The 15,000-nt window shown below is 43.6% G+C and overlaps 1 protein-coding gene across 1 annotated transcript in view; it reads right to left on the reverse strand.

Annotated features, from left to right (window-relative positions):
• Positions 1 to 15,000, reverse strand: part of ntrk3a (neurotrophic tyrosine kinase, receptor, type 3a) — a gene marked incomplete at both ends in the record, with an annotated part of 139,145 nt that overhangs the window by 108,754 nt on the left and 15,391 nt on the right. Inside the window, 2 exons of the mRNA XM_083665589.1 lie at positions 2,257 to 2,328; positions 4,885 to 4,959. Of these exons, the coding sequence (XP_083521715.1) occupies positions 2,257 to 2,328; positions 4,885 to 4,959 (147 nt within the window). The remainder of the gene's footprint in view (positions 1 to 2,256; positions 2,329 to 4,884; positions 4,960 to 15,000) is intronic.

Genomic DNA, 15,000 nt, shown 5'->3' on the forward strand with positions numbered 1-15,000 from the left:
GTTTAAGGCAATTGTAGACCTTTTGCTGGTTTTATTCTAATTTGTATATTTTCAGGAAGCGCTTTTGTTTTGAAGGTTTTCCTCTGTGGTTTTGTGGTATTTGGTAATTTGATTGCTTCACTGTCTGTATGCTTTTTATTGAGATAATCTAACCTAGCTACCAATTTGCACCAATAGTCTACAAATGGCTTATAAACCTTTATACATGTATATAAAAGGTGAATAGTTGCAACTTTAGATTAGGTGCTGCAAACAACTCTACAAATGATTGAAGAATGTATTTACAAATTATTCATAAAATATGAGAACTACTTAGGAAAAGGTGTCAGTAATGACCTCACAATTTATGTATCAAGGTCTACAAATGGCTTATAAACCTTTATAAACTTTTGTAAAGGGTGAACTGTACATGTTTATGAATATAAGTACTAATACATTATTTAGCATTTAATATTGGTTAAAAATGTTGGAATAATAATTAGGGTTAGGGTTAGGTTCATTGTCAGTTCATTGTCTATGAATAGTCTATAAATGGCTTACAACTTAATGTTATTATAAAGTGTTACCCAACTTGGGTTATGGACTGGCTATATAGATGAATAACGTCCAGAGGTGGACATATAGAGTGTGTGTGGCCCCCCTCACCCATCACTCTATCAGCACTTAGAATGACTCCTCTATTAGCATGTCCATCTGTCCCCTGAGAGACAAACAACGGTGAACACGGGGTCTTTTAATGTCTTTCACTTTCATCCATCAGCTGTAGAGGAGGTTCCCTAGCTCAGTCTACAGCTACCATCCATTCTAGTCAGGACCTGTCTCTCTGTAACATGTACGTATATATGAAGGAGGGAGGGAGGGAGAGAGGGAGAGGGAGGGAGGGAGGGAGGGAGGGAGGGAGGGAGAGAGAGGGAGGGAGGGAGGGAGGGAGGGAGGGAGGGAGGGAGGGAGGGAGGGAGGGAGGGAGGGACAGGGGCAGAGCATTGGATTTTTTTGTCATATTCACCCACACTAACAAACAAACAAGAGCAGTCTTGAATATGAAAAAATATGCTACTGCTGCAATAGCATAATAATGTGTGATTGACAGTTGAGATTACAGAGTGCCGTATTCAGGTAGTAGTGCACTATTCAATTTCTTATTCAATGTTTTCTCACGGAAAATTTGGAAATAACAGAGCTGTCTCGCTCGCTCATGAAATCTTTGCTTTTGTTATGGAAATCACTACTCACTCAGCTGCCAATCACTCTATAGAGTCCCCAAATCACCTTCCTTTTACTCTTCACACAGAAAGCACAGGGCTTTGCTTTTCAAAATCAGACTGCTGGAATTGCGCTCACTCAGAGTGCATACAGTACAGTATACAGCCAGGGAAGAGTGAACACACTAGCGAATCGAATGGAATACATCATTTTTCTGAAGAGCTGTGGTGCTTACCAACCATGTGAGGTAAAAATCGGAGGAGGGCTCATAGTAGGGGTGGGGGTTCTGAGAGAAGGCTCGAAAATGGAATGAGGAATGGTATCACACACATTTCTACCTCGATCAGAATCCTCTGACCCAGGCAGGCACTGTACTGTAGCTGAACTGGGATACCAGAGCAATAGCAGTGGTACTCCTACACACTGGAGAGAAACACAGGGTTCATCTAAGTGAATTATGTATGTTAGAATAATGTATTCCTGAGCTGGGAGAGCACAAGATGCTTCCTGGGACCCCGAGCGGAACTCCACAACTGCATATTCACAATCAAGATTAGACAAACTGCTGCGTGCATCCCCTCCAGTATGCTGAACTCCGCTTGAATTCTTAAGTATGTTGTAGAGTGAATCTGCATGTGTCTCTGTCGAAGATCCGTCGCTCGGAAGGAGGGAGTGAGGCAGGGAGGGAGGGGGGAGAGAGGGAGAGAGCAAGGCAGGGAGGAATGGAGGGAGGGAGGGGAGGTGTGCTATGAACAATGCATTCTGCCTCAAATAATTGTCAGAGGAGAGAGGAAAATACACACAACGCCAAATGTGATGTGATGTATACTGTCATGTCTGTTTAGCACAAGTGCCGCTAGAATGAGGTAGTTAACACTGATGATGTCATATACTGTAAGATGTCTATGGTTAACTGGCCAAAGGAAAAGTATGTTGTCTCGACTTCACGGTCCAACATCCAAGGTGTGCTCTGGGAGAACAGAATGGACCTTGGGGATAGGAGTTGCAGAGGGACGGGAGTTAACCCTGAGGATGTCATATGATGTCACTTACATGTAGCGCAGGTGGGGGTTCTGAGAGAAGGCTCGAGCCTGGATCACACGCAGGGTGCTGTTCATGATCGTTCTGAAAGACAGCAAGATACACACACACACACACACACACACACACAGACACACACACACACACACACAGACACACACACACACACACACACACACACACAGACACACACACACAGAAGCATTAGGGATTTTACTGAAAGATACATACATGGAAAAATACACAAGCATTAGGTTCTGTTGTTTTCATGTAGATCTTATCGTTGGCATGTTTAACCACAAAGGAAAGAGCATAAATATTTCCTCAAGGCCACTATTGTTGGCACTAACAGATGTACAATATCCGCCTATCTTTTGCCAATAAGCAGATAGACACAGCAAATAAACAAAAAAACAAATAAAATCCCACTGCACACAATAATCACCCACTGGTTGTGTGTCCATGGAAACCAGGATATCACAGATGTGAGTAGGCTCCACCCACACTGGTTAGTAGGCACACAGGTCGGGTTGCACAAACTTCAGATAAACTGCAATTGTTGGCTGATTGGTCAGAGATAGGTTCTCATAAATTTCTCATTTACAGTTAATCAGGGGCTGTGATAGCAGTGCCCTGGGAGCGCAAGAGAGATTGGGGGTTGACTGTCTTTTACTCTGGGCTCTTTAAGCGGCTTTGACAGCGGCCAAACTAACCAGTCAGATAATTGCCTGGCCCAGGAAGCTACCGGCACCGCTGGTGTTTGGGTGAATAGGGAAGCAGACGAAAAAATCATCTAATCTTCAGCCTCTCTCTCTCTCTCTCTCTCTCTCTCTCTCTCTCTCTCTCTCTCTCTCTCTCTCTCTCTTTCTTTCTTTCTTTCTCTCCTCATCTCTCTTTATCCCTCCTTCTCCATTCCTCTCTACCTCTCTCCAGATATTATCAAGAGCCTCCCATCCCCTTCCCTCCTCTCTCCCTGGTTATGTTCCGAAGGAGCTCAAATCAATTATGTATATTGAATCAATTGTTATCATTGGCATCTGCAAGCTGTTTATTTGCACTGAGCATTCAGCTCTTTTCATTCCTCCCATGTGAGAGAGTGATTACATCTGTGTTCTCCTGATGGCATCATGCTGTGGAACACTGAGTGACGATCTGCTCCAATACCCATACTAGCATACTATCAAGAATGACGAATGTAATTGGGCTTGGCCATGCATTGTAAATAGTATGCTAGTATGGATATTGGAACGCCTGACAGAATGAGTGTTCCCTCCTGGAGGGACTGGTTAACACAGAGAGAATGGTGAGAAAAGTCGGACAAACTTGACATTTATTCCGTCATATTGAACTTGGCTTAAACTAGGAGAAGGCCAACCAGTGGGGAATACAGGCAGGCAGTGTGGTCAAGGTTAGGTTCATCACATCAGGACCTAAAGTATGAGTAAGGGATTAAACACCGCCAACGTAGGCTTGTCACCGTCCCTCCTGTGGCTGGTACTCAAATATTAATCAGTGAGGTGGGCTGGATGAGGGGCTTACTGCTGACCTTGTGTGGGCTTAGAGTGGTCCAGGTCTGGGTAGCCTGGCTCCTCTGTGAGCTCTAGCCTGCTGGAGGTGTGGGAGGTAGTGCAGGAGCCTTGGCCCACTCCAGGTGCCTTGGCCTCCTATGTGCTGGAGGTGTGGGAGGTAGCGGTGGAACCATGGCTTACACCAGGTGAGGCTAATGCTAATGAGAAAGCTGGTAATGATAATCATAATCAGCTCTGTTTAACTGCTATGAGTCTCCCCTGACTGGAGAAAACACACAGGTGCTACAGGTGACTGGTGAAGACTGGAGGAGAGGAGAGGAAACTGGATTAGACCGGCAGAGATTGGAATGGACTGGTACAAATTGGAGGAGACTGGCGCAGATCGGAGGAGACTTGGGGTGATTGGAGGAGAATGGAGGAGAATAGAGGGGACTGCAGGAGACTACAAGTGACTGGAGGAGACAGGAGGAGAATAGGGGATATTGGATAAGATTGGTGGAGACTGGGGGAGGCTTCACAATACTGGTGAAGACAGACTAGGGGAGACTGGGAGAGATCCCAGCTCAGAGAGAAGTCTTCCCCACATGTCTATTGGGAAACGGTGGGCATCTGAGGATGGGTTTGGAAGCTGCAATCCTCCTCACAGTGTGGAAGTAGGAGACATATGGCAGCATTTAGCTGGAACTGGAGCTGGAGCTGGAACTGGAGCTGGATCTGGGTCTAGGGTGTTTAGGGATGTATTAAGATAACCAGGCTGCTTTTCCAGCGTTATTTGATCAGTGTAAAACAGGCCGTAGGGAGCCTCTGTTGTTTCGAGGCAGAAGGCTACAGAACATTAAAACCATCCCTGCAATATCAGCCTCTGTGAGTGGTCTATAGCACTCAGGAGTGTGACCACAGAACAGGTGCAGTGCTACAGTAGGAGGGAGGTGTGTTATGGGTCATTGTAAATGTCATCAGTTTAGGATGACACACAGACCATGGTCTCAGAGCCATATGGTTTACCATCATGATTAGACCAACAGTCTCCTTGGTGTTCACAGATCATCAATGTGTTAATGAAGTGTGTTTATGTGTGTGTGTGTGTGTGGGGGGGGGGGTTGACACTTACAGTCTCTGTAGGCCAGTGTACAGCTCCATATCCACATCCTTCAGTGTCTGAAGACCAGTCCAGTTCTCAATGTGTCTGAAACACAAGAAATGCACACACAGCAGTCAGGTAAAAGACCTCCTAATGTGAGGTTGTTTTCTTGTTGCGCAGAACATAACATTATGTTCACATCAGATTAATGTCACAATACATTCTTGTTTCATGCATTCAACCATTTGGAACATGGACAGGTTTAGCCCCATCTGTCGAGATATGTGGGATACACTGTCTGGTGAAATCGTTCTTCCCCAGTGTGAGTGCATTCACATTATTTACTGCAAGCTTAAATGATCTACAATGCAATAACACCCAGTGTGATGGGGGGCCATTTTAATGAAAGAGTATAGGGACAGAGCAATCTCACAACACTGAGCTAAAACCATTCTGGGTGCTGCTATACTGCACTGTACACTGCTTTCTGATGCTGAGAGTGAGAGTACATTGTTAGAGCTATTAAAAGGAGTCTGGTACCATTGGGCATGGTGGAATTTCAATACTGGATTGTTTATTTATCCCAGGCAATTAACTCTGTGGGACTCCAAAATTGATTTGATGGCTCTTGATCACCAGTCACAAGCTTCCAATTGTATCTGTCTCCAATTCTGTCTGCTCAATCACCCTCACTTCTACATTCTCTCTTTCGCGCACACTTTTTTTTAACACACAACACACACATACACACACACACACACATACACACACACACACACACACACACACACACACACACACGCACACACCAGCTCTGAAACAGCTGCAGAACATGCATCTCTGATCTCAGAGCCGAGGAAAATTACTTCCAATCTCCATCTGTTGCTGGCATCAGGTTTGGAAATTGGCTTCAAATATTTCATCAGCCATACAAATTTAACTGGGTCCCATCTCCCTCTCTGATCCGATTTGAATCAGTGCATCTCGGCGGTTCAGAGGAAGATGATCCTACACCTAATCTCTCTCTGCTTGTTTGTTTTTTCTTCTTGTGTCATGTGACGCATACATGTGGAACAACATCCTGAACAGCAGCTGCTGCTGTGCAGAAACACTTCACTTGGTTAACACTTATTGGTTAGCATGCATGAGATTGTCCATGAATATGAGAGACAGATCAGATGGTAGGTGAGGTGTTGCCCAGGTGGCTGGGAAGGTGGCTGTGTGACGTGTAAAGCTAGGAGTGGGACTAAGCCTTGGGGCTAAGGCTGATACATCTACAGTGGCAGTACCATGAATATGACAGGGAGATAGAGAGCTCAGATGCTAGGTGAGGCATTATCCAGGTGTCTGGGGTGGGGGGCTGTGGGAGGTAGTGCAGGAGCCTTGGCCCACTCCAGGTGCCTTGGCCTCCTATGTGCTGGAGGTGTGGGAGGTAGCGGTGGAACCATGGCTTACACCAGGTGAGGCTAATGCTAATGAGAAAGCTGGTAATGATAATCATAATCAGCTCTGTTTAACTGCTATGAGTCTCCCCTGACTGGAGAAAACACACAGGTGCTACAGGTGACTGGTGAAGACTGGAGGAGAGGAGAGGAAACTGGATTAGACCGGCAGAGATTGGAATGGACTGGTACAAATTGGAGGAGACTGGCGCAGATCGGAGGAGACTTGGGGTGATTGGAGGAGAATGGGGGAGAATAGAGGGGACTGCAGGAGACTACAAGTGACTGGAGGAGACAGGAGGAGAATAGGGGATATTGGATAAGATTGGTGGAGACTGGGGGAGGCTTCACAATACTGGTGAAGACAGACTAGGGGAGACTGGGAGAGATCCCAGCTCAGAGAGAAGTCTTCCCCACATGTCTATTGGGAAACGGTGGGCATCTGAGGATGGGTTTGGAAGCTGCAATCCTCCTCACAGTGTGGAAGTAGGAGACATATGGCAGCATTTAGCTGGAACTGGAGCTGGAGCTGGAACTGGAGCTGGATCTGGGTCTAGGGTGTTTAGGGATGTATTAAGATAACCAGGCTGCTTTTCCAGCGTTATTTGATCAGTGGTCAAATTAAGGCTGGGAGAGAGAGAGCAGATGCCCGGTGAGGTGTTGTTCAGGTGAGCATGAATATGAGGCGTTCGCCTGGTGGCAGGGAAGGAGAACATGTAAGGCTTAGGGTAGGAGAGTAGCTAAGACCAAGGTTGGAACAGCCTTACAGTATATGGTACAACTACAGTAACACGTAGCAAAAATAACATTTGAGTGTCTCACTTAAGACTTATGAATAAAGAAAAACCCTATTCATTGTTATCTTCTACAGTTCGACTCACTTTCATGATTCATAATTCATAAATAGTAAAAAAAAAAAACTGTGTTATGTAACCCAGCAGCTCTGTTCTCTAGAAGAGCAGCTAAAGTGGGTCGTCCTGCTATGGAGAGGAGACTCAGCAATGCAGAGACAAATCCCTTGATGGACGCACTATGGACTGACTCACCATGTAAAACAAAACCATACAGCTTTACGACAATGAATAAATATACACAGAATACAAACAGAAGGGAGAGAAAATGAGAAAGGAGAAACGGCCGAGCACAGACCTGTAGGATCGATACACACAGAGAGAACAATCTAGAGGGAAAACTGAAAGTGGGAGGAATCTTGATTGATTGGCTGAGCTCACATGAGGGCCTGTCCACCGGGGCCTAATTGGGTGAATGACTAATTGACTGATTGATCGATCAGCCAGTTGGCTGTCTAAATAGGCCGTAATGAGTCTGCAAAGGGCCCCAGAGAGGAAGGGGTCCAGGGAACTGCAGAGGAGCACTCACAAAAATGCTCAGGCACGCACACATGCGCACACACAGCTGGACGTACAGCTAACAGGTGTTTTACATATTTCCATTCAATAATTGCCCCATGTGGGCATATTTACACTGCTACTTATAACTTTGGATAAAACTGACTCCTTTTAAAAATGCCCACACGAAAATCAGTCATGGTCTATAAATATGTAAATATTACAGGCTTTTATATACAGCAGCCTACAGTCACTGTATCTGTGTTGCAGGGAGGCCACGGCAGGAGATGAGCACTGAATCGAGACTTGACTAAAGCAGCAACGACAAAGTAAACATTCATCAGCTGAATACATTATTTTCCCATGCCTTAAATTCATACGGATGAGCATCTCGTGGTGATGTGGTAAGAGATGTGGTAGGCAAAAGCCTTTAAAATACAAACGGATCATCAAATGAGCTACCTGATAGAAAATGTACTTGGATGATAAGTGAGCTTTCAAGTAAAGAGTAGATGTTGGGTTGAAAGAGCAGTAACTGTAACTGTCACATCAGTGAGTCACAGAAGGGAACTGAACCAAACAAAATGGCTGAACTGTAGAGCCAGCTTCCCCCTCCCAAAAAAACTCTCTCCTGACAGACTGTAGAAGTCTCGACTGAAGTGGTGTCTGCCCCATGGCTCTGACCGCAAATCTGCCAGCGACCCCTTCTTCTGGTGGGGAGAAATCCAGTATGACACACTGGCAGCATTGAACAGCTCAGGTTTGATGGTGCCACCTATGGTGACAGAGTCATTTAGAGCATGGAGGAGCACACAGTCAATTCTCTGTAGCCTGCAGCCTGTAGGCTGTGTGACTGCTATGACTCAGCTGGAAGGGTGGATTCTCTTTCTCTCTCTCTCGCTCTCTCTCTCTCTCTCTCTCTCTCTCTCTCTCTCTCTCTCTCTCTATCTCTCTCCATCCTTCTCTCTCTCTCCTCCCTCCCTTTCTCCTGATCATGCCTGTAGGTTGGAGATCTCACCCACTCACACTGCTGTGCTGTTGCTGCTGCTGCTACTGCGACTGTTGCTGCTGCTGCTACTGCTGCAGAGCCAAAAGCAAAGAGATATCTGCATGAGTCCCACCTACATAAACAGCATCAAAGGAGGGAGGAGAAAACTATATAATTGCTTACCTTCTCAGCAGTTTACCTCAGTGAATACTGGAACAAACCCATGTATATTGTAATAAGACTGTCAGCTGACTCCATCACATATTCATTACGCCATTCTAACTAATCATCTGCGATGGGGCTTCTTCACATGCGAGCTACCGCATTGCTGGAGATAGAATAGAAACAAATGTATCCAGCAATACTACCATATTTACGTTCCCTCTGATAACACAGCTTTGCAGTATTCATTAGCCTTCTGCTCTACAAGGTTGTACTGTATATTGCTGTATACATACTGAACACATACTCCATACTGTAGTATTTCTCATCTATTCATCACTTAAATTAATTACTTAAAATGGGTATCATACTTTACAACAAACTGCTGAATATGTAACTTGGTGTGTGTGTGTGTGTGTGTGTGTGTGTGTGTGTGTGTGTGTGTGTGTGTGTGTGTGTGTGTGTGTGTGTGTGTGTGTGTGTGTGTGTGTGTGTGTGTGTGTTGTGTGTGTGTACGATGACAATTAAGCTTGCTCTATTAGGGACTAAGGCAGGGGGTTGAATCAAGGGCAGCTTGATTTTGTGTTTATTTCCCAAGGACTTTTAAAACCATACAGCTGCTTTACTTTGTATGAGGATGAAGGTTTCCAACTGTAGTAAATGAATTAAGAGTAATTGTGTCATTTGAAGAACCGTTGTGTGTGTGTGGGTGGGTGTACAGAGTGAACAAACCAAGGATACGTTGCCATGGAAACCCACCTTTTGTTTGAATATTAAGACTGTAGCAAGCAAGGCAATGCACGCACACACACACACACACACACACACTGGTATATGTAACACGTAAAGCATTTTGTATTAGTTAATGTATTGTGGGACAAGCCAGAGGTGAATGAAACCGACTGTACTCCCATTATCTTTGTAATGCCCTAGAAAAGACAGAATAATGAAAAATGTGAGTTCCTCTCCTCCCAGGAACTCTCACAACTGTGTCTTAATTAATTACACGCCAATTCACTGTTAATGTTCTGAACACTATTTTTGCAGTGGCATTTAATCTACATCAACTACAAGGAGAGTAGGTTTAATGGTTTCTTCTCTCTTAAACGGGTTGCCATATACTCAAAGCTAGTTAAAATCTCTAGGACACAGTATAGAGGGCACAATGAAAACAAAGGCACGGTCAGTTTGTTCATCTCACCCATCTTATTTCCTATTTCTAGATATATGGTTTGCTGGTTATCGGGTAGCAGTTATTAGGGGAGACGGGGACAAATGTAACGGGTCAGTTGTAACACCCTGCTTTTCTCCAATCAGAAACAAGTTAGAGAGATGAAACACTCAGTATATGCACAGTTAGATTTATTCCCTGCATGAACACATTCAGTCAAATATCTCATCATCTGCAGGTTTTATTGGGAAAAGTTGTTGAGGGGTAAATGTACATTTTTTGATTTACAGTAACTGTTGTTCTGTATTGTTCTTCGGTTTAATGTCTATGAATCCTAACTTATCCTAACTAGTCATATCATTATGATTATTGTTCTGTTGACTACAAATTGACATGATTGGCATGTGTCAGAATTGTTGCCAGCTAGCTAGCACATAAGGTTTGTCATGCTTGCTAGGGTTGGGGGCAAATGTAACACAGTGTTGGTGAAGTCCTGGGCACACATGGACTGCACAGATGTGAAAACAGCTAATGCTGCCACCACTGTGAAGTAGTTAAGATGTAATTTTGTGTTTTGTTTCTCAGAGAAAGAAGACCTTAATTTTGACGAGGATTCACCATGGATCAAAACATATAATTAAACAGATTCTGCAATAACTGCAATGTAATTGCATAACTGCTTTTTACTGCATAAAAGGGTCAAATAAGAAAAGGGCTTGCCATTTTTACCAGTTACCGCACCGTTATCGTGTTATCCAGTCTAATCAAACCACAGATCAACAAACGTTGTTTGTCCCCTATCAGCATGTTCACGTGTGAAGTTGATGGTGCACGACTGACAGGCAGAGCAAGGGACAAAAATCCATCTCATTTGCTTACAAAAATACCCGCAGCAAAATCAAGCTCACAGGGTCAAATGTAACAGCAGACTTTTTGGATTAAAATCAATACTGTGATCCATGCATCCTCTTTAGAGACCTACATAATTATTAATGATTAGTAGACATATGTAAGTTCTTGATAGAAAGAAAATTACTGGTCTAGGTTGAGTGGTCTCTGAATTAAGTAGTTAATTGCAATAAAAACGTACAATTTCCCCCGGTCTTCCTTACTCTACTCCTGCATGGTTCAGGGGACGGAATGTGCTGGAGCAACGTGTGTTTCACACACAGCTCTAATAGGCATGAGGATGTGTATAACACACACCTAGTCTGGTCTACACAAAGGTGTGTGTAACAGAGGTGTTTCAAAGACCACACTTACGGGATAAGCGTATATCTGGTCTGGGCTAGATAAGAGTTTGTATAACACTGCAAAAATAAGATCAACCCATCTCTTTCTTATAGTCAGTACGACTGCCCATTCTATAACATCAACTCTCCGTCCGTTAGTCTGGCCAATCCTGCATGGAGGCTGGGTTTGTCCAGGAGCAGGGGACCTTATCCTCTCTGAGCAGGAACAGAGCCAGAAGGTGCTGTAGTGTACAGGCCTGCATGTTAATGTATTAGCCCCGCTCCCCTTTAACGTAGCAGAGAAAACTGGGCTTCATGTCAATGTCTCAGCCTCTGCTCCACTCAAGAGCAAACATTGCTTCAAGGACCTTCCATCTGGATAGACAGATAAATAGTTTGGTGGGAGAGATGTAACTAACAAACTCCCCCTTTAAAACATGGCTGGCGATATGTTTTATGCCTTTATATTTCTTCCTCTTCTTCAATAGCAGTCACTCTTTACAAGGAATGGCATTATACAGAACTATATTGTAGCGAACGGTGGGGTAGAGTAGTTTGCCCTCACGCTTCACTATACCGAGTACCTCACGTGGACACGCCTCTCCGATGGCATCACGGGCGCCATCCCACCTCTAACACCAGTGTAGAGAACGGCGGGGCTAGTGTAGGTTGCCCTATGCGGGTATCGAACTCAAGACCTTCCACTTACAAAGCGGCCGCGCTAGCTACATCACCAAGAGAGCGTTAACTCTTGGCTTTGTAGCTAGCGCGGCCCGTTTGTAAGCAGAAGATTGTGAGTTCGATACCCGCATAGGGCAAGTTGCTCTAACCCGCCGTTCGCTACAATATGCATACAAAAACGACTTCACATGTAGGGCCCTATTTTCGGCTGGACGCAAAGCAATGACATTGTAAAACGCTGTTTGCAATTTCAGATTGTATTGCCGTATTTTCAAATTATAATGCCAATATTGGCAAATGGCCAGTCTCACATCCGCTCACTTGCACTGAGGTGGGAGGGTTGGTGTTATTTGAGGTGTGTCCTTAAAAACAAGAGCCAAAGAGCCATGCTGTGTTCCAAAATGTGTTCTTGCACTCTACCCAGAGCGTATACCATACAAGCAGCGTAAACGGGGACATTTAAGACCCACCAAAACCACCACTTAGCGCATCCCTGCTGTTTATGGCAGCAATTTTGACAGCGGTGCTGTTCTGTTGTTCTGTTGTTCATTTCAAAAGTAGCTAGGCCTATATAGTCTAAAAGGATGTTCAATTTCTAGCCTACTCCGTTTATTATTGCTATAGGAAACAAATTCATAGGTGAAACCATCACGAATTCTCAACATTATCTCATTAGGGTAGTGCAAATGCAATACGTGACCTGATACAGCACGTGTAACACGTCACATAACGTTTGCCTAATTATGTAGTTGTCATCGCAATTATGTGCTTATGTATTTGATGAACTATTCGACAATTCAATATAGTCTATGGTCTGAAAGACCATTCGTGTTCTGCCACCGTTAATCCGAGTTGAGGAACAAAAAAATGAGCCACCGAACACCGTAAATACACAGTTTGATTGGTCTGTGAGTGGTCAAGCTCTCAACACACCTCTCATTCATATACTCATCTAAAGCCAGCCTTTTTACGCTACCGCCAGCACAATTGTGTTTGGATTGTTAAAATAGAGCCCGTAATGTAAATGTAGCCTAAGTCAGTGTTTCTTACAATATATGATTTGCAGCCAAGCTAAAGAGTTGTTCTCCCCTTAACCTGTCTTATGTAACTGTTATGGTCCTTCCCCAGACAAGGCAACAAATTGTTCTTTATGATCCTCGTTACTTCTAGAAGCCCAAACCCTCCTTGTCGTTTTCTTTGGTTTCTAATAGGGTGATACAATAAAAGGTATAAACTAAAGGACATAATGGATGTTGAGGATGCCATAATGTACAGTAAAAGTTAAAGTTGATTTCTTTATTTCATTCAACTGAGTAAAATATTAGTTAGATATATTTTCTTTTCAGCCTGGAGACTCTGAGGCATAGACTACTGACTTTAATAAAAAAAAAAATTGGTAGGAATGCTTAGAAATAACATAATCTTGTTAATATCATTGTTAATTAGACTGCATTAGTTGAGATTCTTCTGTAGTAGAGTAGAGAGAGAGAGAGAGATAAAGAGAGAGAGAGAGAGTGAGAAAGTGAGAGAGGGGTAGTCCTCTAAATTTACAAGGTGTGAAATTGACTCAGCGTGCGGAGAAAGAACTCCTAACTCGTTCTAATTCAGCATGACACCACGGCAGGCAGGGCCGTTATTCAATCAGCTAAAGCTTTATTTACATTTTATTTGCACCATATCAAAACACTTTACAACACACTTTTATTATTATGGAGTTTAGTGAGAAAGCTCCTGGTATGTAGCTACACTCTCACTGGTGGAAAGTGAAGAAGAAAATGATGTAACACTGTTGTTGCACATTACTGTAGCTGTGCATTAACAGTGTAATTACTCGTATATCATCTTCTCATTAGACCTGCTTTAGGTGGTTATTGGAATATCAGGTAAAAGTGTAGTGTGTAGGTTCATTGCCTGGACAACAGTGGTAAGTAACAACATATAAATAGGGTCAGGTTAATTCAGCAAAAATACCAGGCTGAGGCCTCTCCATGTGCAAGGCTGATATAATCTGCCTCCACAGTCATGCTGGTTGAATATATCCACACAGCAGTACTGACTCAACCACTCATTGAAGTCAAACTTCAAACACATCTATGTACAGCTAGTAGCTATCTGCTGGCACAGCTCAAATATCCATCGTCCAAAGTCATTTTCATCTCTGCAGAAGCCCAGATCCCCAGTGCTGCTGTCCTTCTGGCCAGAGAAGCCTGCGTGTTCCAGCAAATGTTTTAGATTAACGCTAAACCCAATTATCGTTTGGGTTTGTGAAAATCAAAGTAGGTGTAAAAAAGGCTTTCATTTGTCTCAGTAAATTACATTGTTTAATCCTCATTAAAGAGCAAGTTGTCCTAAAGCAGTTCAGCTAATTGCAATAATGTCATACATATGCAAAGCATGATACATGCAGAACCGCTATTTCTTTTCTATCACACACACTCCTGTGGAAGAGCAGGGGCCACTGAATAATTCCTCAAACATGGAACCCTTCCATACAGTTTGTTTTTCAATTCACTGCTGTACTTATCAATCTCGAATGGTTTAAGTGTGAATGTGATGAAAAAGGTGTTCAATAATTTTTTTTTACCCCACAGGTTCAGGAGCTGGACAGCAAAAAATAATATGGAGAAATGAAACATTCCAGAAACTCTGATATGCTCCCAATAATGAAAGAGTACTATGCCAAACGGCTAGCTCACCTGCCTACACTCATCCTAACTCTACATACTGTAATGCTGCATGTTGCGCTAATATATGACAAAAACAACCACAACTATTTAACCTAATCAGCGTTAAAAATTGAACCAATCTTAATGAATTGGTCTAGTTGTTACAACTGTGTTAAAACTGATGAGAGGGAACAAGTCTCTACAGGCCCACAGTAATCTGAACCCAGCCTGCCAGGTGGCAGCTCTCATACTGCACACACACACACACACACACACACATTCTCTCTCTCTCTCTTTCTCTCTCTCTCTCTCATCCGACTGGACCACTGCCCCTGGTAACCAGCCACTCATTTTCATATAATCCAAATACTGAAAAAAAACACTGGCAGAAGAAGGACCAGTCTAATGCAAATCTCTTTGTTTTCCAGCAATAAATGAGGTCTGGTGGGAAGAAC

Source organism: Argentina silus (genome assembly GCF_951799395.1).
Source record: "Argentina silus genome assembly, chromosome: 3".
Classification (NCBI taxonomy): domain Eukaryota; kingdom Metazoa; phylum Chordata; class Actinopteri; order Argentiniformes; family Argentinidae; genus Argentina; species Argentina silus.